Source organism: Capsella rubella, unplaced genomic scaffold, assembly GCF_000375325.1.
Source record: "Capsella rubella cultivar Monte Gargano unplaced genomic scaffold, Caprub1_0 scaffold_5, whole genome shotgun sequence".
Taxonomy (NCBI): domain Eukaryota; kingdom Viridiplantae; phylum Streptophyta; class Magnoliopsida; order Brassicales; family Brassicaceae; genus Capsella; species Capsella rubella.
The window spans coordinates 9,797,605-9,814,878 of NW_006238919.1; the positions used below are offsets into that span (position 1 = coordinate 9,797,605).

At 38.5% G+C, this 17,274-nt stretch overlaps 5 protein-coding genes across 10 annotated transcripts; 3 read left to right on the forward strand and 2 right to left on the reverse strand.

Annotated features, from left to right (window-relative positions):
* Positions 1-44: 44 nt before the first annotated feature.
* On the forward strand, positions 45-6,424 carry LOC17887427 (E3 ubiquitin-protein ligase UPL7). Of its 6 annotated transcripts, none has more exons than XM_023782065.1 (15): positions 65-221; positions 606-728; positions 923-1,163; positions 1,262-1,824; positions 1,989-2,951; positions 3,029-3,351; positions 3,500-3,778; positions 3,881-4,133; positions 4,242-4,412; positions 4,520-4,612; positions 4,708-4,815; positions 4,938-5,054; positions 5,138-5,227; positions 5,319-5,411; positions 5,482-5,610. In XM_023782065.1, the coding sequence occupies exons 1-14, from the start codon at positions 198-200 to the stop codon at positions 5,400-5,402; spliced, it is 3,432 nt and encodes a 1,143-aa protein (XP_023637833.1). In that variant the 5' UTR covers positions 65-197; the 3' UTR covers positions 5,403-5,411; positions 5,482-5,610. The 6 variants fall into 6 exon arrangements, 3 of the variants coding, with proteins under 3 accessions (XP_023637833.1, XP_023637832.1, XP_023637834.1); XM_023782064.1 differs by lacking the exon at positions 5,482-5,610 and adding an exon at positions 6,339-6,424 and having other exon boundaries at positions 76-221; XM_023782066.1 differs by lacking the exon at positions 5,482-5,610 and adding an exon at positions 6,339-6,424 and having other exon boundaries at positions 77-221; positions 1,992-2,951.
* Positions 5,737-8,089, reverse strand: LOC17887006 (GDSL esterase/lipase At3g53100). The gene is made up of 5 exons (XM_006291343.2): positions 7,280-8,089; positions 7,067-7,197; positions 6,750-6,983; positions 6,347-6,602; positions 5,737-6,189 (listed from the first exon to the last, which is right to left on the reverse strand). Exons 1-5 carry the CDS (start codon positions 7,518-7,520, stop codon positions 5,996-5,998), a joined length of 1,056 nt encoding a protein of 351 aa, XP_006291405.1. The 5' UTR covers positions 7,521-8,089; the 3' UTR covers positions 5,737-5,995.
* A 1,293-nt stretch (positions 8,090-9,382) lies between these two features.
* Positions 9,383-12,315, forward strand: LOC17887468 (DEAD-box ATP-dependent RNA helicase 38). The gene is made up of 9 exons (XM_006290909.2): positions 9,383-9,486; positions 9,619-9,851; positions 10,063-10,356; positions 10,477-10,701; positions 10,828-10,893; positions 11,203-11,601; positions 11,699-11,807; positions 11,892-11,980; positions 12,066-12,315. The coding sequence occupies exons 2-9, from the start codon at positions 9,621-9,623 to the stop codon at positions 12,132-12,134; spliced, it is 1,482 nt and encodes a 493-aa protein (XP_006290971.1). The 5' UTR covers positions 9,383-9,486; positions 9,619-9,620; the 3' UTR covers positions 12,135-12,315.
* Positions 12,260-14,289, reverse strand: LOC17885200 (vacuolar protein-sorting-associated protein 37 homolog 1). The gene is made up of 7 exons (XM_006292241.2): positions 14,093-14,289; positions 13,415-13,597; positions 13,241-13,328; positions 13,001-13,040; positions 12,866-12,912; positions 12,665-12,785; positions 12,260-12,569 (listed from the first exon to the last, which is right to left on the reverse strand). The coding sequence occupies exons 1-7, from the start codon at positions 14,104-14,106 to the stop codon at positions 12,409-12,411; spliced, it is 654 nt and encodes a 217-aa protein (XP_006292303.1). The 5' UTR covers positions 14,107-14,289; the 3' UTR covers positions 12,260-12,408.
* A 197-nt stretch (positions 14,290-14,486) lies between these two features.
* LOC17887227 (carotene epsilon-monooxygenase, chloroplastic) lies at positions 14,487-17,265 on the forward strand. The gene is made up of 9 exons (XM_023782454.1): positions 14,487-15,015; positions 15,186-15,482; positions 15,571-15,768; positions 15,860-15,961; positions 16,063-16,203; positions 16,273-16,380; positions 16,530-16,612; positions 16,705-16,867; positions 16,974-17,265. The coding sequence occupies exons 1-9, from the start codon at positions 14,518-14,520 to the stop codon at positions 17,001-17,003; spliced, it is 1,620 nt and encodes a 539-aa protein (XP_023638222.1). The 5' UTR covers positions 14,487-14,517; the 3' UTR covers positions 17,004-17,265.
* The last annotated feature ends 9 nt before the right edge of the window (positions 17,266-17,274 follow it).

Here is a 17,274-nt window from a genome sequence, read left to right on the forward strand (position 1 = left end):
GTTGTTTAGGAAAAAAATAACAGCTTCGACAAAAAAAAACAAAGCTGACGTCATAAAAAGAACTGGTTCGGTCTGTACGAACAAGTGTGGCCTTTCGAACCTTGACGTCAACCTAAACCCAATCAAATTCAATACGAACAACACGACAGACAACGATCGTGTGCCAAAACTCTGTTTCTCTCTAATTTTCGAATCCAATGGACCTGAATCGCAAACACAAGGTATCTCTCCTTCTTCTTCTTCTTCGATGCTGTTTTGGTCATCGATCCCTACTCTCTTTGATTGCACTGAATTATTCTCTTTCTCTCAAAATCCTCTTGTGAAATTGGTGAACATAACTGTGACTTGATACCTTGTTCGATGACAAATTATCAACTTTCAAGGAAAATTTAGGGTTCTTAATTCTTTACAGCCACTCACACTCAGATTCGGTTTAAGCTCCTTGTAGTGAAGATAAGACTCAATTTGGAATCTTAGACTATTTATAATGGAAAATGAATTAGGATTGGGAATTGAAAATTATGTTTCCGTGTGCTTCAAAGTTGTTGATCACATACACGTTCTTAAGTTGGTGAATCTGTGATTGTTAAATAAAATCTCATTAGGTGTCCCTTAGAGGCGCCAGCAGTGGGGAGATATCACGGGATGCTTTGCTTGCTAAAGTTTCACAAGAGAGGGAGCTCCGTAGTTACGCAAGACGGGCCAATGCTGCATCACTTCTTATTCAGGTTCAACTCTTTCTCTTCACTTTTGGCTCAAGTTTTTGGTATAGAGCAAAAATCTCTTTTGTTGTTGTTTTTTTTTTTTAATATAGAGCAGAGAACGTTTTTGTTCAGTTTATATGACTGTTGGTATTCAAAGAAAATGGCTAAGTTATATATATACCAAGGCATAACCTTACATAATTTTCCAATACTTGTAGAGAGTTTGGAGGTCTTATATTGTGAGAAAGAAGGCAGCTATAGAGATCCAAGAGGAGTGGGAGATTTTACTCAGTTCCCGGTCTGATACACTCACTAAAAGTTGGGTATCAAGCAGTGTCTTGAGACCGTTTCTCTTCTTTATCAGAGCTTTGTCTGTCCAACATCAAAAGATAAATGCAAGAGATATTCACTGCATGCAAACTTGCTTTAAGATTCTTTTGGAAAGCATCAACTCTAATGGTATGTTTTTTTGTTTTTTCCGCTTGATTTTGAATATTTCTTCTTGCAAATTAGGAGAGAAATAAATCTTCAGTGGATGCTGTTACCGTCTTTTGCAGATCAGGGGTTCAATTTTTGCTCACTAGCAGTTGGTACAATTGAAGAAAGTAAAACATGGGCCTGCCAAACACGAAAGATGGTTTCTCTCTGCTCCTTCCTACTCATAGAGTGTAATTATTCACAGGAGAGGATAAGAGATGTTATTGGTGTCAGTGCCCTTCTATTACGTATCCTTATCGTTTTAACTGATCCCAAAAGCTGGAAGGTCATTACAAAGGATAACTTTGAAGATGCAGAAACAGCTGGAAAGATGATGATTCAGTTTATAGGGAGCTGTAAAAGTGGATATTACTCAGCTGTTAGGAGATATATCAAGACATTAACCAAGCATACAGATGAGAGACTGTTGATTACTACAAGTGCAGTAACTTTGGCCCTACGGCCATTCCAGGTGAGACAGCCTGCTTTTGTTGATGAGAATCAACTGGACACGAATTTGGCTGTTGAAGAATACGTTTCTCTAATTTTGACGATTCCTCAACTCGTTTGCTGCCTGCCAAGTGCTCTCATACGTGCACTGAAGCACAGGAGTATACTAATGCCATGCTTTCACACTATATTGGTAAAACTCATATCAAATTGTCTTAGACCAATATTTTCCTGTCAAAGTCTCAAAAAAAGAATGTAGAGAGATTCTGATTGACTTTTTTGAATCTCTGTTACTTTTTCCTGTTTACATTTTTCCCCAAACAATCGAAGGACTTATTAAAGTGTGGCAGGTGACAGCAGATTTTGAAGGACAAAATCTTGACTAGGATATCAGAAATGGAGCATTTAGAGAATCAAAGTTGTACCATGGAGATTCCTTCTGTTGGTTGGGCTATCGGGAACATCATATCCCTGGCAACCGTTAGTGAAACCGATTTTATGGATCCACAAGAATCAAATCCAGAGTTGTTTTATGTCTTGTATGTTCGTGTTATTGTGACTCTGTCCGAGAACCTCTTGTCTCAGGTTGAAAAGGTTGGAATTCGAGATACTCATCTTGATACTGAGGCCACATCGAAGACTGGAAAAGGAGAAAATTCAGTTAAGATTTCTTTTGTGGAATTGCTTCGGCCAGTTTGCCAACAGTGGCATCTCGCAAAACTTTTGGCAGTTTCTGGGAAAGAAATTCGTGTTATAGCAGATAAAGATGCTTCGACGAGTAGTAAGAAAGCATCAGAAGCACTAGGATTGCTTGATATAGCACGATTATATTCGTGCATGTTGAGAATCTTCTGCGTGCTTAATCCTGTTGTAGGGCCTTTGCCTGTCCTTAACATGATATCCTTCTGTCCTGGATATATTGTCTCTTTGTGGAATTCTCTAGATAGTGTCCTACTACCTAAAAATGGTTGCACTGCTGACGACTTATCTCATGGATCTGTTAAAAGTTCATGGAATACAAGAAGTCCATCTGAGAAGAAGTTGAAACATCTTAAGAATGATGGTGTCAACAGGTGGGTGAACGTGCTAAACAAGTTTTCTGGTAAATCACCAGGACCGCGTGAACATGTGGAGTGTACTAGTGATCAACCAGAATCAAGCCAGGTTAATGAGTCAACTGATGATGTATGGGATGTAGAAACTCTGAGGGGTGGTCCTGTAGGTATCTCCAAAGACGTGTCATGCCTGCTTCATCTCTTTTGTGCAACTTATGCCCATTTACTCGTTGTTCTTGATGACATACAGTTTTATGAAAAGCAGGTAAGTATGCAATATGGTTTCCTGCAGCTTATATGTTATCAGTCTGATATTTATTGAAGGTTTGTTTTGGCATATAGGTCCCCTTTATGCTAGAGAAACAACGGAGAATTGCATCAATGCTTAATACACTCGTGTACAATGGATTGTTGCGAGGCACTGGTCCTGAAAATAGACAACTGATGGATTCTGCTATCAGATGTTTGCATTTATTGTACGAAAGAGATTGCAGGCACCCTTTTTGTCCTTCTGCCCTGTGGCTCTCACCTGGTAAAACTAGTAGACCTCCAATTGCATTTGCTGCCAGAACTCATGAGGTTTTACCAGCCAGTGATGTTGTTACGTCTCCAAGCATGGGTTCTGTTATAACAATTACTCCGCATGTTTTTCCATTTGAGGAAAGGTAATCTTACCTTGCTTACCCTTCATAGCCTATCCATGTCTTTTTTCTTTTGTGCTACAATATCTAACCATTTCATGTCTCCTCATTTCTCTTTATCTGTTTTTATCCGTTAACTGATGTTTATTTATATGTTTTGTTATTCCTGCAGGGTCCATGTGTTTAGAGAATTTATAAGCATAGATAAAGCTTCAAGGAAAATGGCTGGTGAAGTGGATGCACCTGGTGCGAGGTCAATAGAGATAGTTGTTCGTCGAGGTCATGTGGTTGAAGATGGATTTCGACAACTGAATTCTATTGGCAGCAGGCTAAAATCATCCATTCATGTATCGTTTGTGAATGAGTCTGGCCTTCCTGAGGCAGGCCTAGACTATGGTGGGCTTTCAAAAGAGTTTCTGACTGACATAACAAAAGCAGCTTTTGCTACAGAGTAAGCTCTTCCGTATACATACTTTATTCTAATTTATGTTTACTAATCCAATGGATTAAGTTTTTTTTTTATTCGCGTTTTCATTGTATTATTGTCCAATAGGTATGGTTTGTTCTCGCAAACCCCTACTTCAGATAGGTTGCTTGTTCCTAGCCCATCTGCACGACACCTTGAGAACGGGGTTCAGATGATTGAGTTTCTTGGAAGAATTGTTGGAAAGGCTCTATACGAGGGAATACTGCTGGATTACTCTTTTTCACATGTTTTCATCCAGAAGCTTTTGGGACGTTATAGCTTTATTGATGAACTATCCGGGCTTGATCCAGAACTCTACAGGAACCTCATGTATATAAAGGTAAAAACCGTTGCAGGTGATATATCTGTCACCTTATTTTTTCAAAATTCAATCTTGCGTAAGTATCACAAGAGGGTTTCTAAGATCAAGATGCTTGTTTATACGCAGAATTATGATGGTGATTTGAAGGAACTATGTCTGGATTTCACAGTCACTGAAGAGTTTTGTGGAAAAATGAGCATAATTGAGCTCAAACCCGGTGGGAAGGATATTTCAGTCATGAATGAGAATAAAATGCAATATATTCATGCAATGGCTGACTACAAACTCAACCGGCAGGTATGTCTTTTACTCATTTATAAATAATCTAAAGGTCAACCATCCTGCAAAACATATTTACTTCATAACTAATGAGGTAAAGATGTTGTCCTGTGTCTTGAATGCAGATTGTGCCCTTTTCAAATGCATTTTACAGAGGATTGACTGACCTTATATCTCCTGCTTGGCTGAAACTATTTAATGCCCATGAATTTAATCAGGTATGCGGCTTTAATATAATGCTTTGTAGAGTTTTTCATATCTTCAATGTAATGATCTCTTTTACAAAGCTTTGCTTACAAAAATTGCACTGCAGTTACTCTCGGGGGGAAACCATGATATCGATGTTGATGACCTGAGGAGGAATACAAAATACACTGGTGGTTACAGTGATAGCAGTCGAACAATCAAAATCTTCTGGGAGGTGATAACTCATATTCAGAAGCCCTGATCTCTTCTTTTTCTTCCTATTTTCTCTGCCAATTTAAGACATAGGCTGAGAGTTGAGTGGGCTCGTCTAACTTCTCTCGGGGCTTCCTTTCTCAGGTCATGAAAGGGTTTGAACCGAATGAGCGTTGCTTGCTCCTCAAATTTGTTACTAGTTGTTCACGGGCACCACTCCTTGGTTTCAAATACTTGCAGCCAACCTTCATCATCCATAAAGTGTGTTAACGTTAGCTTATTATGTTGTTGTGACATTCTGTTTGGTACTTTTTCTTACAACTGTGCTTTTTCATCTTCCGCAGGTCTCTTGTGACACTTCTCTTTGGGCTGCAATTGGAGGACAAGATGTAGAAAGGCTTCCATCTGCTTCCACGTGCTACAATACTCTTAAGGTGGAGTGTCAGTTCTTCTGTTTCCAATGTTGTCTACTTGTGAAGATTCCTGTATCTTTTTTGTTCAGTCTTTCTTTGTTGATTGCTTCAGCTTCCAACGTATAAACGAGCAAGCACTATGAGGGAAAAACTATTGTATGCGATTACTTCAAATGCAGGGTTTGAACTCTCGTAGAATGGCCAGGTATTCATCTTGTGTTGCAACTAGATCTTTTATCCGTCATTCGATTCAATATTTATATGGCTTCTGTCAGTTAAATTTGTAGGGCTGGTGTAAACTGTGTGTTTGGTTTATCTTAAGACTATGGGAACTTGGTTCTTCTTGGTAGTTGACTAGTTGGATATGATAATCAACTCAGCTGATATGGAATCTTTTAAAATTTTATATGTCTAGCCAAACCTGAATTTATTATGCTGTTCACATAGCAGCAAACTTTGATTTATATACACCTTTACAGCTGTACCAAAATTCTTGCTGTAGTTAACTTTAGAGATATTAAAGAGATAGATTAGGCAAAAGATCAAAGATTGTGATATTCTCAAACGAAGCTTGGACCTATAGACCGATCACAGTCACACACACCAGATCGGTACTTTCTACTTTCAGTCACACACGCACACCCAATCTGTCTCTTATTTATGAGTTTATATAGAGAGTGAGAGAAAAAGAACAAGAGAGAAGAGAGAAGAGAGAAAGAGACACACACACTTTGGTAGCCATTTGTAAGTATACAGTTTGACTTCAATCCACCTGGGATGAAACTCAATTCAAGAGATTAGAGAAATCCCTTGACCCAGTAGTTGTCCAGCCAACAGCTCGTTTACAGCCTCCGTGGGGTGAAATCCATCCCAAAACACATATCCTGTGGCATTTACACACGTTCCTAGGGATAGAGAATTGCAAAGGAACGATGTTTCTATTGTTCCTGTTCCGCAGCATGCCCTTTTTGTTTCAAAGAATCCTAGAATACATGCAGTTTAAGACATTTAAAAAGATGTTAATGGTATCTTCTTAGTTGTAAACTAGATTAATTATCGGCGAAGTTCCGTGTGAGTAGCTCACTTTATCGCGGGTTAAAGTTGAATGAAGATTTAAATTTTGCATATGCAGGCTCGTACCATTGTCAATTGGGTTGGTGATGATGTCCAGGAAAGGCTGGTAGACATTAAAGGCGACGATCTTGAGGCCTGAGTGTCTATTCATCAATAACTGGGTTGTGGCCTCAAGTTTGGTGTTGAACATGACAGCATCGTGGTTCAGTCTCTCGACACAATTTTTGTTTCCTGCACCGAAAAGAGTAATAGCTGCAGGCAGGCAACCCATTGGCGGTAGCGATATCACTCCGATTCTCCTTGCTCCTAGTTCATACAGATTCTGTTACAAGTGACAGTATGATTCTTGTTGACACAAAAAAGGGTAAATAACTGATACGTTTTTTTGTTTCTTGTAAATTTACACATTCATATGGTTGCCTTGTTATGAATATTGATTTCTACAGTTAGTTAATAAACTTGGAAGTACCTGGATGAATTCTGAGTAGGATCTTATAAGAATGTCAGAGAACTGATCAGGTGTATTGAGGATGTTGAGTAGAGGATTGACGTAGTAGTTCTGAAGGAAGTCGCTAGATCCTGCGCTCAAAATGTGGATTCCTCTAGAGAATAGCATTCGTGCGTTCTCCCTCCCGATCATTCTCGTTACTCTGTTTTGATATGCCCTGTAATAGCTCAGCTGTCGGGTTAAGGAGATGGCGCCCTGCAAAAGGAAGTCAAAATCTTGTGGATCATTCCACGTGCATGTGTGTGTGTGTTGATGTTTTACTGTGTTGTCTCTCTTACAAACGGAACAGATGTGGCATCATAGTATCCTGAAGAAGCTGATGCAAAATTGGCGCCAATCAGGAAGTTCTCGTTCCTTGCTTCGCGGCTTAGGAATGCAGGTGGGTATGAAGAGAAGCCAAGGTACTCAGCTAAACACGAGTTGGAAGATAAAAAAAAAACAATTAGATTAGGGAGGGAGAGAGAGATGTGGTCTTGTGAATATGAATTTACCTGAGAAATCAACAGCCAGTTTTCCATTGCAGAATCTTCCGGTGGGTCTTTGGTTGATGAAGTCTCTGCCGTAAGGAGGAAAGTTGGATTTGACAATGCTGAGTAAGTTATTGTTGTTGCCAACGTCAACAATGGAATCACCAAAAATGATGAGTGCAGGAACAATAGCTCCTTTGGCTTGACAGAAGAAACAAGAAAGCAAGACAAGAACCGTAAACCCTGAAACTCTCATCTCTTTCATTCCTTTTCCTTCTTATGCAATCAGACCGTTAGGACAAAGAAAGAAGAGAGAGAGAGTGATCGATAGTTATTAGTGGGGAAGAAAATGAAGAGTTAAAGAAGATGATGCACTGTATAATAATATAATCATTCTCCCCATGCTTGTGGTTAAGATAAAGAAAAAGCATTTCCTAGTGCAAAAGAGTAGGTGAAAATTGTATGTGAGGTCAGTTTCTTTGGTCATTGGTCTTGGACCATGAGCAATACTAATTTTTCATCCCGGATTCGAAACCAAAACTTCCATCAAAGTGCGGTTTCAGTTGAGTCAAGTTGACAAGGTCTCCCTTGATCCAATTTGAACCTCACGCCAATTGATTGTCTTGATTGATTGATGAGTTCTTCAGTAAACTAATTTAGGTTCTTGGTTAACCTTTGGAAGGCATGGATATAAGTTATCGAGAGTATTCAAGTTTTCTTGGTAAGAAATGATTTGTTTGGAAAACAAAGTTGAATAATGGCAAAATATCATTATAACAAAGTGTGAGCTCCACCAACTTTTTGTAATAATGTCTCAGGTAATGTGGCATCCACTTTGTGCACCTCAAAGATTGTGTGTGGTTTTTTCTACTTCAGTTTTCGCTCAAAGATTTGTGGTTAAGCCATCATAGTTTTTTTTTTTAGTAATGTGCTTAAGCCATCATGGTTTTTTTAATATTTCTGTATACTTTGTTCAAAAGCTTACCAAATATTATTTTAAAAGGAAGATGTTTTGGCCATACTAAAAATCTCTACTTGATTACGAGACCCAAACACACAAATTTTGGACTGTTGCCTCATGCTTGTTGGGCATGTTTACAAACTGTAATGTGTTAAGTCTTTGTATCATAAACAAAACAAAGATGATTAATCAAAATATGCTAAAGCCGAAGCGACACCACGCACTTGTGGTTTCAAAATGCTAATGGACTTTCACAACCTCTAGATGGGCTTCTTATAAAAACTAAAGCCCAAAATGATTTAGTTGGTTCGTTCTCGAATTACTCGAACGATGCTAGAAATGAACTTCCCCAGTAAATTCCACGTTTTTACTTGTAGCTTAAATTTAACGTCTAATACCATCTCCAATGGTGAGAATCCCATGAAGGGTTCTCACCTTTTTTTTAAGAATAAATTTTGTTTTTATCAATTTTCAGAACTTGAAAAGGGATTATTAAGTTTCATCTTCTCCAATGGTTAGATAATAGAATTCTTTGAAATAAAATTATATTTTGCAAAACAATACAGCTTAGTGATTTCTTGAACCAATTGAATCCTTACCCTCATCACCTCTCATTGACCTGAAACTCACTAAAAAAGAATTATTACCACATATACTGATTCAATCGACAGATTTACAACACAAGATTGTTCCAATCAATAATCAAGCAAAATCTGACGACAAAAAAAAAAAAAAAAAAAAAAAATATCAAGCAAAATCAACAAACCGTTTCAATCAAAGACGAGTAAAACGTAGTTGATCTACTTGTTAACAGCGGCTTCGCAATGCCTCTGTCGATTTGAGAGCAAATCTCATTTGATTTGGAGAACCGACTCTCAAAATAAATAGATATTTTTGATTTATTTTGGATCAAATTAATGTTCAGAACCTCGTTAGAGAGCTCCAAAGGGAGCTGTCCTAACTCTAAAAACAAACCGAATTACATATAGACAAAATCAAAACAAACCGAATTACATATAATAAATTGTAATTTCCTTTTTTTTTTCAACAAGCTAATTTTCCATTTTTATTTAGTAGCTTCAGATTAACGTCAGTAAATTTCCAAATTTTACCAGTAGCTTCAAAATAAAGCAGCATGTTTCTTATTTATAATGAGTTCTTTTTGCTTTCACCTTTCTCCCCCAATTTGTCTCCGACATCAAACACAACACAATCGTTCGTCGTCTCCGTTCTCTCTGATTCTCTCATTCGTGAATTCTATATCCCACAGGTTCTACTTCTTTCTTAATCTCAGCTCTTTCACGAGTTAATGGAAGCTGATGAGGTCTCTGCTTCATTTGATTTTTTCTGAAATTAGTCGATTTTGGTTTCTAATTTGTATGTTTTTTTTGTTTGGCTTCAGCTATGGCGGATACTGTAGAGAAAGTTCCCACCGTTGAGTCATCAACTTCCTCCTCCGTGGAAGCACCTATTACCGCCGAGAAGACTGAGCCCACGACGGAGAAGACAAAATGGGGAGATGTTGAGGATGATGATGAAGAGGAAGCAGTATCGGAACTCAATTCTCTGACCATTAAGGAGGAAGAGAAACTTGATTCTGTGCTTGAAGAACCTGAAGATTCAAACATCAAAGCGGTACTATCTCCTTCTTCTTCTTTTTTGCTTTCCCCTTAGTAGATTTAGTGAATTGTGTTGAATTTTTGCTTAATCGAGCTTAGATCTGGGTTTTGCTACAAGTAATTAGGGTTTGTTTGGATCGGTAGTTCATGGGATAATAGCGATAACAGTGTAATTAGATAATTCCAGATTTGTAGGGGATGATTTTGATTTTCTCGGGATATTGTAGGTTACTTCTGGTGATACACCATATACATCAGCAAGCAGGTTTGAGGATTTGAACTTATCTCCGGAGTTGATGAAAGGCTTATACGTGGAGATGAAATTCGAAAAGCCTAGCAAGATTCAAGCTATCAGTTTGCCCATGATTATGACGCCGCCTCACAAGCATCTCATTGCTCAGGCGCATAACGGATCTGGAAAGACGACTTGTTTCGTTCTTGGGATGTTGAGTCGGGTTGATCCGACACTGCACCAGCCTCAGGCGCTCTGCATTTGTCCCACTAGAGAATTAGCTAATCAGGTTTGTTTTTTTTCAGTTACTCCATTGGCTTATTATGATTTGAGAGTAACTTGATTGTTGACCCGGGAAAATGTGTTGGAAGCTTAATTTTTTTATGTTTGTTGAATGATTGAATGGCAGAATATGGACGTTCTTCAGAGGATGGGGAAGTTTACTGGGATCACTGCTGAATTGGCTGTGCCAGAGACAAGAGGAGGTGCACCGGCCCCGAGACGAGCTGCTGTTACTGCTCATGTGGTGATTGGTACACCTGGAACGCTTAAGAGGTGGATGTCATTTAAGAAACTTGGTCTCGATCATTTGAAGATTCTTGTTTTTGATGAGGCTGACCATATGCTTGCTACGGTATGCTCTTTCTTCTGTTTACTTGGTTTTATTAGTTTCTCAACTGTAATGATGAACTTCTGTATATTGTGATAATATTTTCCCTTCATATGTTGTTGATAACTGGAAAGTTCATTGCTATTGCAGGATGGCTTTAGAGATGATTCCTTGAAGATAATGAAAGACATTGGGAGAGTTAATCCCAATTTCCAGGTCAGTTAAACTAGCATTTTGTTTATGCTTCTTAAATGATAAGTAAGATGACAAATGATAGTGGGATATGTACCTTAGTAAATATATACAATTCAGCTGTGTTTTTTTTGTATAGAGCCCTTTATTTTGATAGGACATGTCTGTGTGTCAACGATGATGAATCTGTCTTCACTGCTGAAAGCTGTACTAAAGATGGGTTATTTCATTATCTTAGTGGCTGTTAGTCTAAATTAAAGGAAATTATGTTGCTTTTTCGTTCTTGTGCCAATTTTGATTGTTTTCTTGTGTTATTGACCTTCTTTCTGACAGGTTCTACTTTTCTCGGCAACTTTTAATGAAACTGTCAAAGATTTTGTGGCAAGGACAGTCAAGGATCCTAATCAATTGTTTGTCAAAAGAGAGGATCTGGCTTTGGACTCGGTAAAGCAGTTTAAAGTTCTTTGCCCGAAGGAGCAAAACAAGATCGAAGTCATTAAGGATCAGATTATGGAACTTGGGGATATTGGGCAAACCATTATCTTTGTGAAAACAAAAGTGTCTGCTAACAAGGTCCACAAAGCCCTTGCAGAAATGGGATATGATGTCACCAGTGTCCATGGTAGTATGTCTGAAGTGGACAGGGATAAGATAGTTAAGGAGTTCAAAGACTGCCTTACTCAAGTGCTAATTGCTACTGATGTCATTGCAAGAGGTTTTGACCAACAGCGGGTAAATATTATCATTTGGCCCTTTTACTCTCTTCTCCTTTTTCCCCAATGGTGCTTCGTAGTTAATGCCTCTTGCTGGTTTTATACAATACTTGCAGGTGAATTTGGTTGTCAATTACAATCTTCCCACCAAATATGAGACCGGAGAGCCAGATTATGAGGTGTACCTTCACAGGGTTGGGAGAGCTGGCCGGTTTGGTCGTAAAGGTTAGTTTTGATTCGTCCATTTTTTTAAACTCAAGTGTTGCCACAAGTTGTCATAAGTTTCTGAACTATGTATTTGTATTGTAGGAGCGGTATTTAACCTGCTGTTAGACGATGGGTGGGATAAAGAGGTGATGGAGAAGATCGAGAAGTATTTTGGAGCAAATGTTAAGGAGGTATAATAAGATTTATGAAAACTGCTAATTATCTTTCTATAGTGTTTGTGAAAACAGTATCCAATGATTTTAAACTTTACTGCAGATCAAGTCGTGGAACTCAGAGGACGAATACAAGGGTGCGTTAAAGGAAGCTGGCCTGCTCGACGAGTGAGAAAGAGGGACAAAATGTGTTCAAAAAGTTTGAAGGACTGTCGTCTGTTTTTTTGAGATTGTTGAAGAAAGAAACTTGTATACGTCTTTGGGTTTTCTTGTAATCTTTCTATCAGATTGCTGAGATTTTCAGACTTTGTAGTTTTTTATAAAGGAAAAAACAAACATAATTTTGATGTCAATGTCAATCACTTTTACAACATCGGATAAGGAGTCATAAGACACAAAACCAAGACTTTGGTTTGTGATGAGTTCAATGTGCAAGGCTTATTAATTCAGATATTTGAGGTTTTAGCAGCAAGGTGAATCAATGCTCTTCGATGATATGTAGTTCGCAGCTTCTTGAATTTCTGTACAAATGCTGCTGTATCAATCTCCTTCTCTAGGAATTTCTCTTGCAGCGCTTCAGATTCTTCATCCACCTGATTCATAGCCTCTGCAAAAACAGTAAAATGTGTTTACAAATGTTGACACAAGAACAGTTGAGAAGAAGAGACGAGTGGAAAATCCATAGCAATGGAAATTTGTTACCTTGGAGTTTATGAAGAAGAGAACCAGGGGAGTAGAATTTGAGGATCTCTTCTTTTTGCCTCTCAAGCTCATTAAGCTTTTCTTGCGCGGCTGCGAGCTCAGTTGTACGGATAATTCTGCACTGTAAAAGAAGTAAGGATTGGTAAATAAGAGATATCAAAAAGGTACACTGAACAAGAAAAGTTGGTTCTTGATACACACTTGGTTCCTGAGCTCCATTATCTGTGGCTCCTTCTCCAAGTTCTCTCCTGTTTCATGTGATCACATGAACAATTATTAGAATCCTGGATTGAACTAAAGTTTCTTGTAGAATGACATCAACCATAGAGAACTTACTAGCTATCTGCAATGTTTCTCTGCGGAGCTCCTCTTTTATCTGATGGACAGAAACAAACAAGGAACAATTAACGTCCAGAGACTATAAAAAAGAACTAGAAAGCTCTAATTACTGGCAACATATAAAAGATGATGCTATGATAAAAAGGCTAAAATCACCACATAACTAACTAAGCTACAGTCTTAAAACTAAAGACAATACGCGTTATTAAGAAACAACAGACTGTTCTAAAGACTTACATTGTTCTGTATTTTGACCTGGTCAAGTGAAAGCAGAAATTGCTGATACGCATCTTTGTCAGAGAGAAGCTTCCTAAGCTCGTCCACGCTACAGAAAAGTATACGCTAACGCTATTTAAAAAAAAAAAACAGACAAAAAACCGCATTACACGAGAAGCATAGTAAACAGCGAACCTTTTATCTTTCAAGAAGGCAATAATGCCAGCTGCTTCCCCAGGCGACACATTTGCTGGAATCTGACCTGAAGTTTGAGGCCGGGATGAGCTTGGCGAGCTGACTAAAGAAGGTGAGTACCATGGCGATTGTGAAGAAGCTTCCGGAGGACGAGATGTCCCTTGTTGTTGTTCTTTTGATCCCCTTGATGTACACAACAAAAAGAAACGTCATCAATTACTAAACACAAAGGCGATGCTACAACATCCAAGACATAAATTTGAATAGGTGCTTAAGGGCACAGCTAAAAGAACAAAAAATACTTCTTCTGATCAGATTCACATCACTGAAACAACCAAGATGCAAAACATAGAGACTCATCAACCTAACTCTCACATGAACTACAACATTTTAAATCCAATAACAGCAACTATGAACCTCAAATCAGTAACTGAGCAAATAATCTACACTAAAGTGCTCTTAGAAAAACGCACTCTTCAATTGTTGATCACAGCTCAAATTTTTTTGGCGAACCAACTTTACATAACAACCTAATAATATCCTTAATCGTGAACAGATCTAATTTCCGTAGCTCAAGTATCCGAATTTCATAAAAATCAAACAGAGCATATATGAAACAGATTGCGAAAAATTCGCACAATCACGGAAACACAATAAGATTGTAAGAGTTGGTATTACCAGAAATTGAACATCGTTTCAAGAAATCGCCGACCAAATCAAAGGAGAATTGACTTTCGTATTGAGCAAAACTCGAATCTTTCTACTTCCTTCTTCCTTAGCAGATCGACAAAAATATTAACAACTTAAATCCCGAAACCAGAGACCTCCGTGTTTAAGAGAGTTTCAACGAAAATTCCAATTCTTCGATCTTCTCCGTTTCATTTCAGTTTTTTTTTTTTTTTGGTTCCTGCTCTCTAAAAGGCCCAAATACGAATATTTTAGGCCCATATTAACTCTTTTTTTTTGGTTGAATAGGCCCATATTAACTGTCCAAGCGGTACCGTTTCGAACATCGTCGTCCTTATCCACGTCTAACGGCTCGCGTTTCCTATATAGTACATACACAGAGTCTTCACCGAAGCTTCGAAAAGAGCTCCTCATCAATGGAGTCTTCTCTCTTTTCTCCATCTTCCTCTTCTATATTCACTGCAAAATCTACGCTTCTTTCTTCTCCAAAACCCAAATTCTTCTCTTTCTCTATCAAATCTTCAATAGAGAAACCTAAACCCAAGCCCAAACTAGAGACAAGTTCATCAAAATCCCAGTCATGGGTCAGCCCCGATTGGCTCACATCTCTTACTCGTACCCTTTCCTCAGGTAAAAACGACGATTCGGGCATACCAATCGCGAGCGCGAAGCTCGACGACGTCTCTGACCTCCTCGGAGGAGCTCTCTTCTTACCTCTATACAAATGGATGAACGAGTACGGACCCATTTACCGTCTCGCTGCTGGTCCTCGAAATTTCGTGGTCGTGAGTGACCCAGCGATCGCTAAACACGTTTTGAGGAACTATCCTAAGTACGCTAAAGGCTTAGTCGCTGAAGTCTCTGAGTTCCTTTTTGGTTCGGGTTTCGCAATCGCTGAAGGTCCTCTTTGGACGGTAATTTCATCTTCTTCAATCTCTATTATGATATTAGTGGAATCATTGAAGTAATGTGGCACTCTCTTGTGTTATAAGTAACCTTGAATCTGGAATTAGGTTCCAATCTTCTCAATTGGTATCAGTTTTGTACCAATTTGAACCATTGAATTCTGATTTTTGATATATAGGCGAGGCGAAAAGCGGTGGTTCCGTCCCTTCACAGGAGGTATTTGTCTGTGATTGTGGAGAGAGTATTCTGCAAAAGTGCAGAGAGGCTTGTTGAGAAGCTGCAGCCTTATGCAAAGGATGGAAGTGCTGTGAACATGGAAGAGAAGTTCTCTCAGTTGACACTTGATGTTATTGGCTTGTCACTTTTTAACTACAATTTTGATTCTTTGACTACCGATAGTCCTGTCATTGAAGCTGTTTACACTGCTCTTAAAGAAGCTGAGCTTCGTTCTACTGATCTTTTACCATATTGGAAGGCAAGTTTTGTGTGTTTTTACATGTGGTTTGTTGATTGCGGCACATTTGGATTCTTGTCAATTTAGAGGCTTTGGTTGTTTTTTTCAGATCGATGCATTGTGTAAGATTATACCGAGACAGGTGAAAGCTGAAAAGGCTGTAACTTTGATAAGGGAAACTGTGGAAGACCTTATTTCCAAGTGCAAAGAAATTGTTGAAAGAGAAGGCGAAAGAATCAATGATGAGGAATACGTAAATGATGCTGACCCTAGTATCCTTCGTTTCTTGCTCGCAAGCAGAGAAGAGGTTTAACTTTTTTCCCTTCATTCCATTAGCAAGCTTGGCCATTCATTATTGCAAACTGAAGCTGATATTAGATTGTACCGGGTTTTTTCAGGTGTCAAGTGTGCAGTTACGAGATGATCTTCTCTCCATGCTTGTCGCGGGTCATGAGACCACCGGATCTGTTCTCACTTGGACACTTTATCTCCTAAGTAAGGTACCTTTTGGTATCTTATACTTTGCCACTTGAAAGGGAGCTTCTCTGATCTCATTGATGGGTAAATGTTTGCCTCTTTAAACTTATATATGTGCATATAGAACTCATCTGCATTGGCGAAAGCACAAGAAGAAGTAGACCGAGTTTTAGAGGGAAGAAACCCGGCTTTTGAGGATATAAAGGAGTTGAAGTACATTACTCGTTGTATAAACGAGTCAATGCGTCTCTACCCTCATCCTCCTGTAAGCAATCAAGCTCATTTCTCGAATTATTCATGAACTAAATTTACTGATTGCTTTATTTCCTGGTAGGTCTTGATTAGAAGAGCTCAAGTTCCAGACATTCTTCCAGGGAACTACAAGGTTAATACCGGACAAGACATTATGATTTCAGTCTATAACATCCATCGTTCTTCCGAGGTACAGTTCTCTTTCCTTCATTTAGGGGATCCCATTCTGGTATCAGTTTGGATTTTTCGGTTCTTGTTTTGGTTAGGATATATAACTTGCATGGACACCCCTAATATTACATTCATGCCCACAATTCTTATGTGTTTGTAATTACGAAGGTATGGGAAAAAGCCGAGGAATTTCTGCCTGAACGATTCGAATTAGAAGGCGCAATCCCTAACGAAACAAACACCGATTTCAAGTAAACTCACTAGTACTCTTGTTTCGACAAACTATTAAAAAGCAAGGTAATATTGGGATTACAAATGTTAAAGATGATTTGCATTTCACCAGATTTATACCGTTCAGTGGAGGGCCTAGAAAATGTGTAGGCGATCAGTTTGCATTGATGGAGGCAATTGTGGCACTCGCGGTGTTTCTCCAGCGGTTAAACGTGGAGCTGGTTCCTGATCAGACCATTAGCATGACCACTGGAGCAACCATTCACACCACCAATGTATGACAATGTTCACCGACTAAAGAAAATTAATCAGACTCTGTTTCTTTTTTGATATAGAATCATTCCAAGTTTTCTGATGCTGAATTTTTTTCTTTAATTGCAGGGATTGTATATGAAAGTGAGCCAAAGGTAAAACCAGGATGTAGAGGATGAAATTGATTTCTGCTTTTATCTGTCTTTATGATCATTGATTGTTTTTTGTTAACACCTTTATTATTTGTTGTTGATGGATATGTTTTATATACAAGTATAGTAGTCTAGATATAACGACAAACAGAATTATGGAGTTTTGGAGTTCGAGAGAAAAACAAAACAAAACAACTCAATTGTATCATATCGGGAATGTGAAAACAGTGTATGTGACTGTGCTACCAGTCATAGTATTTATCGGAAAATGTGAAAGT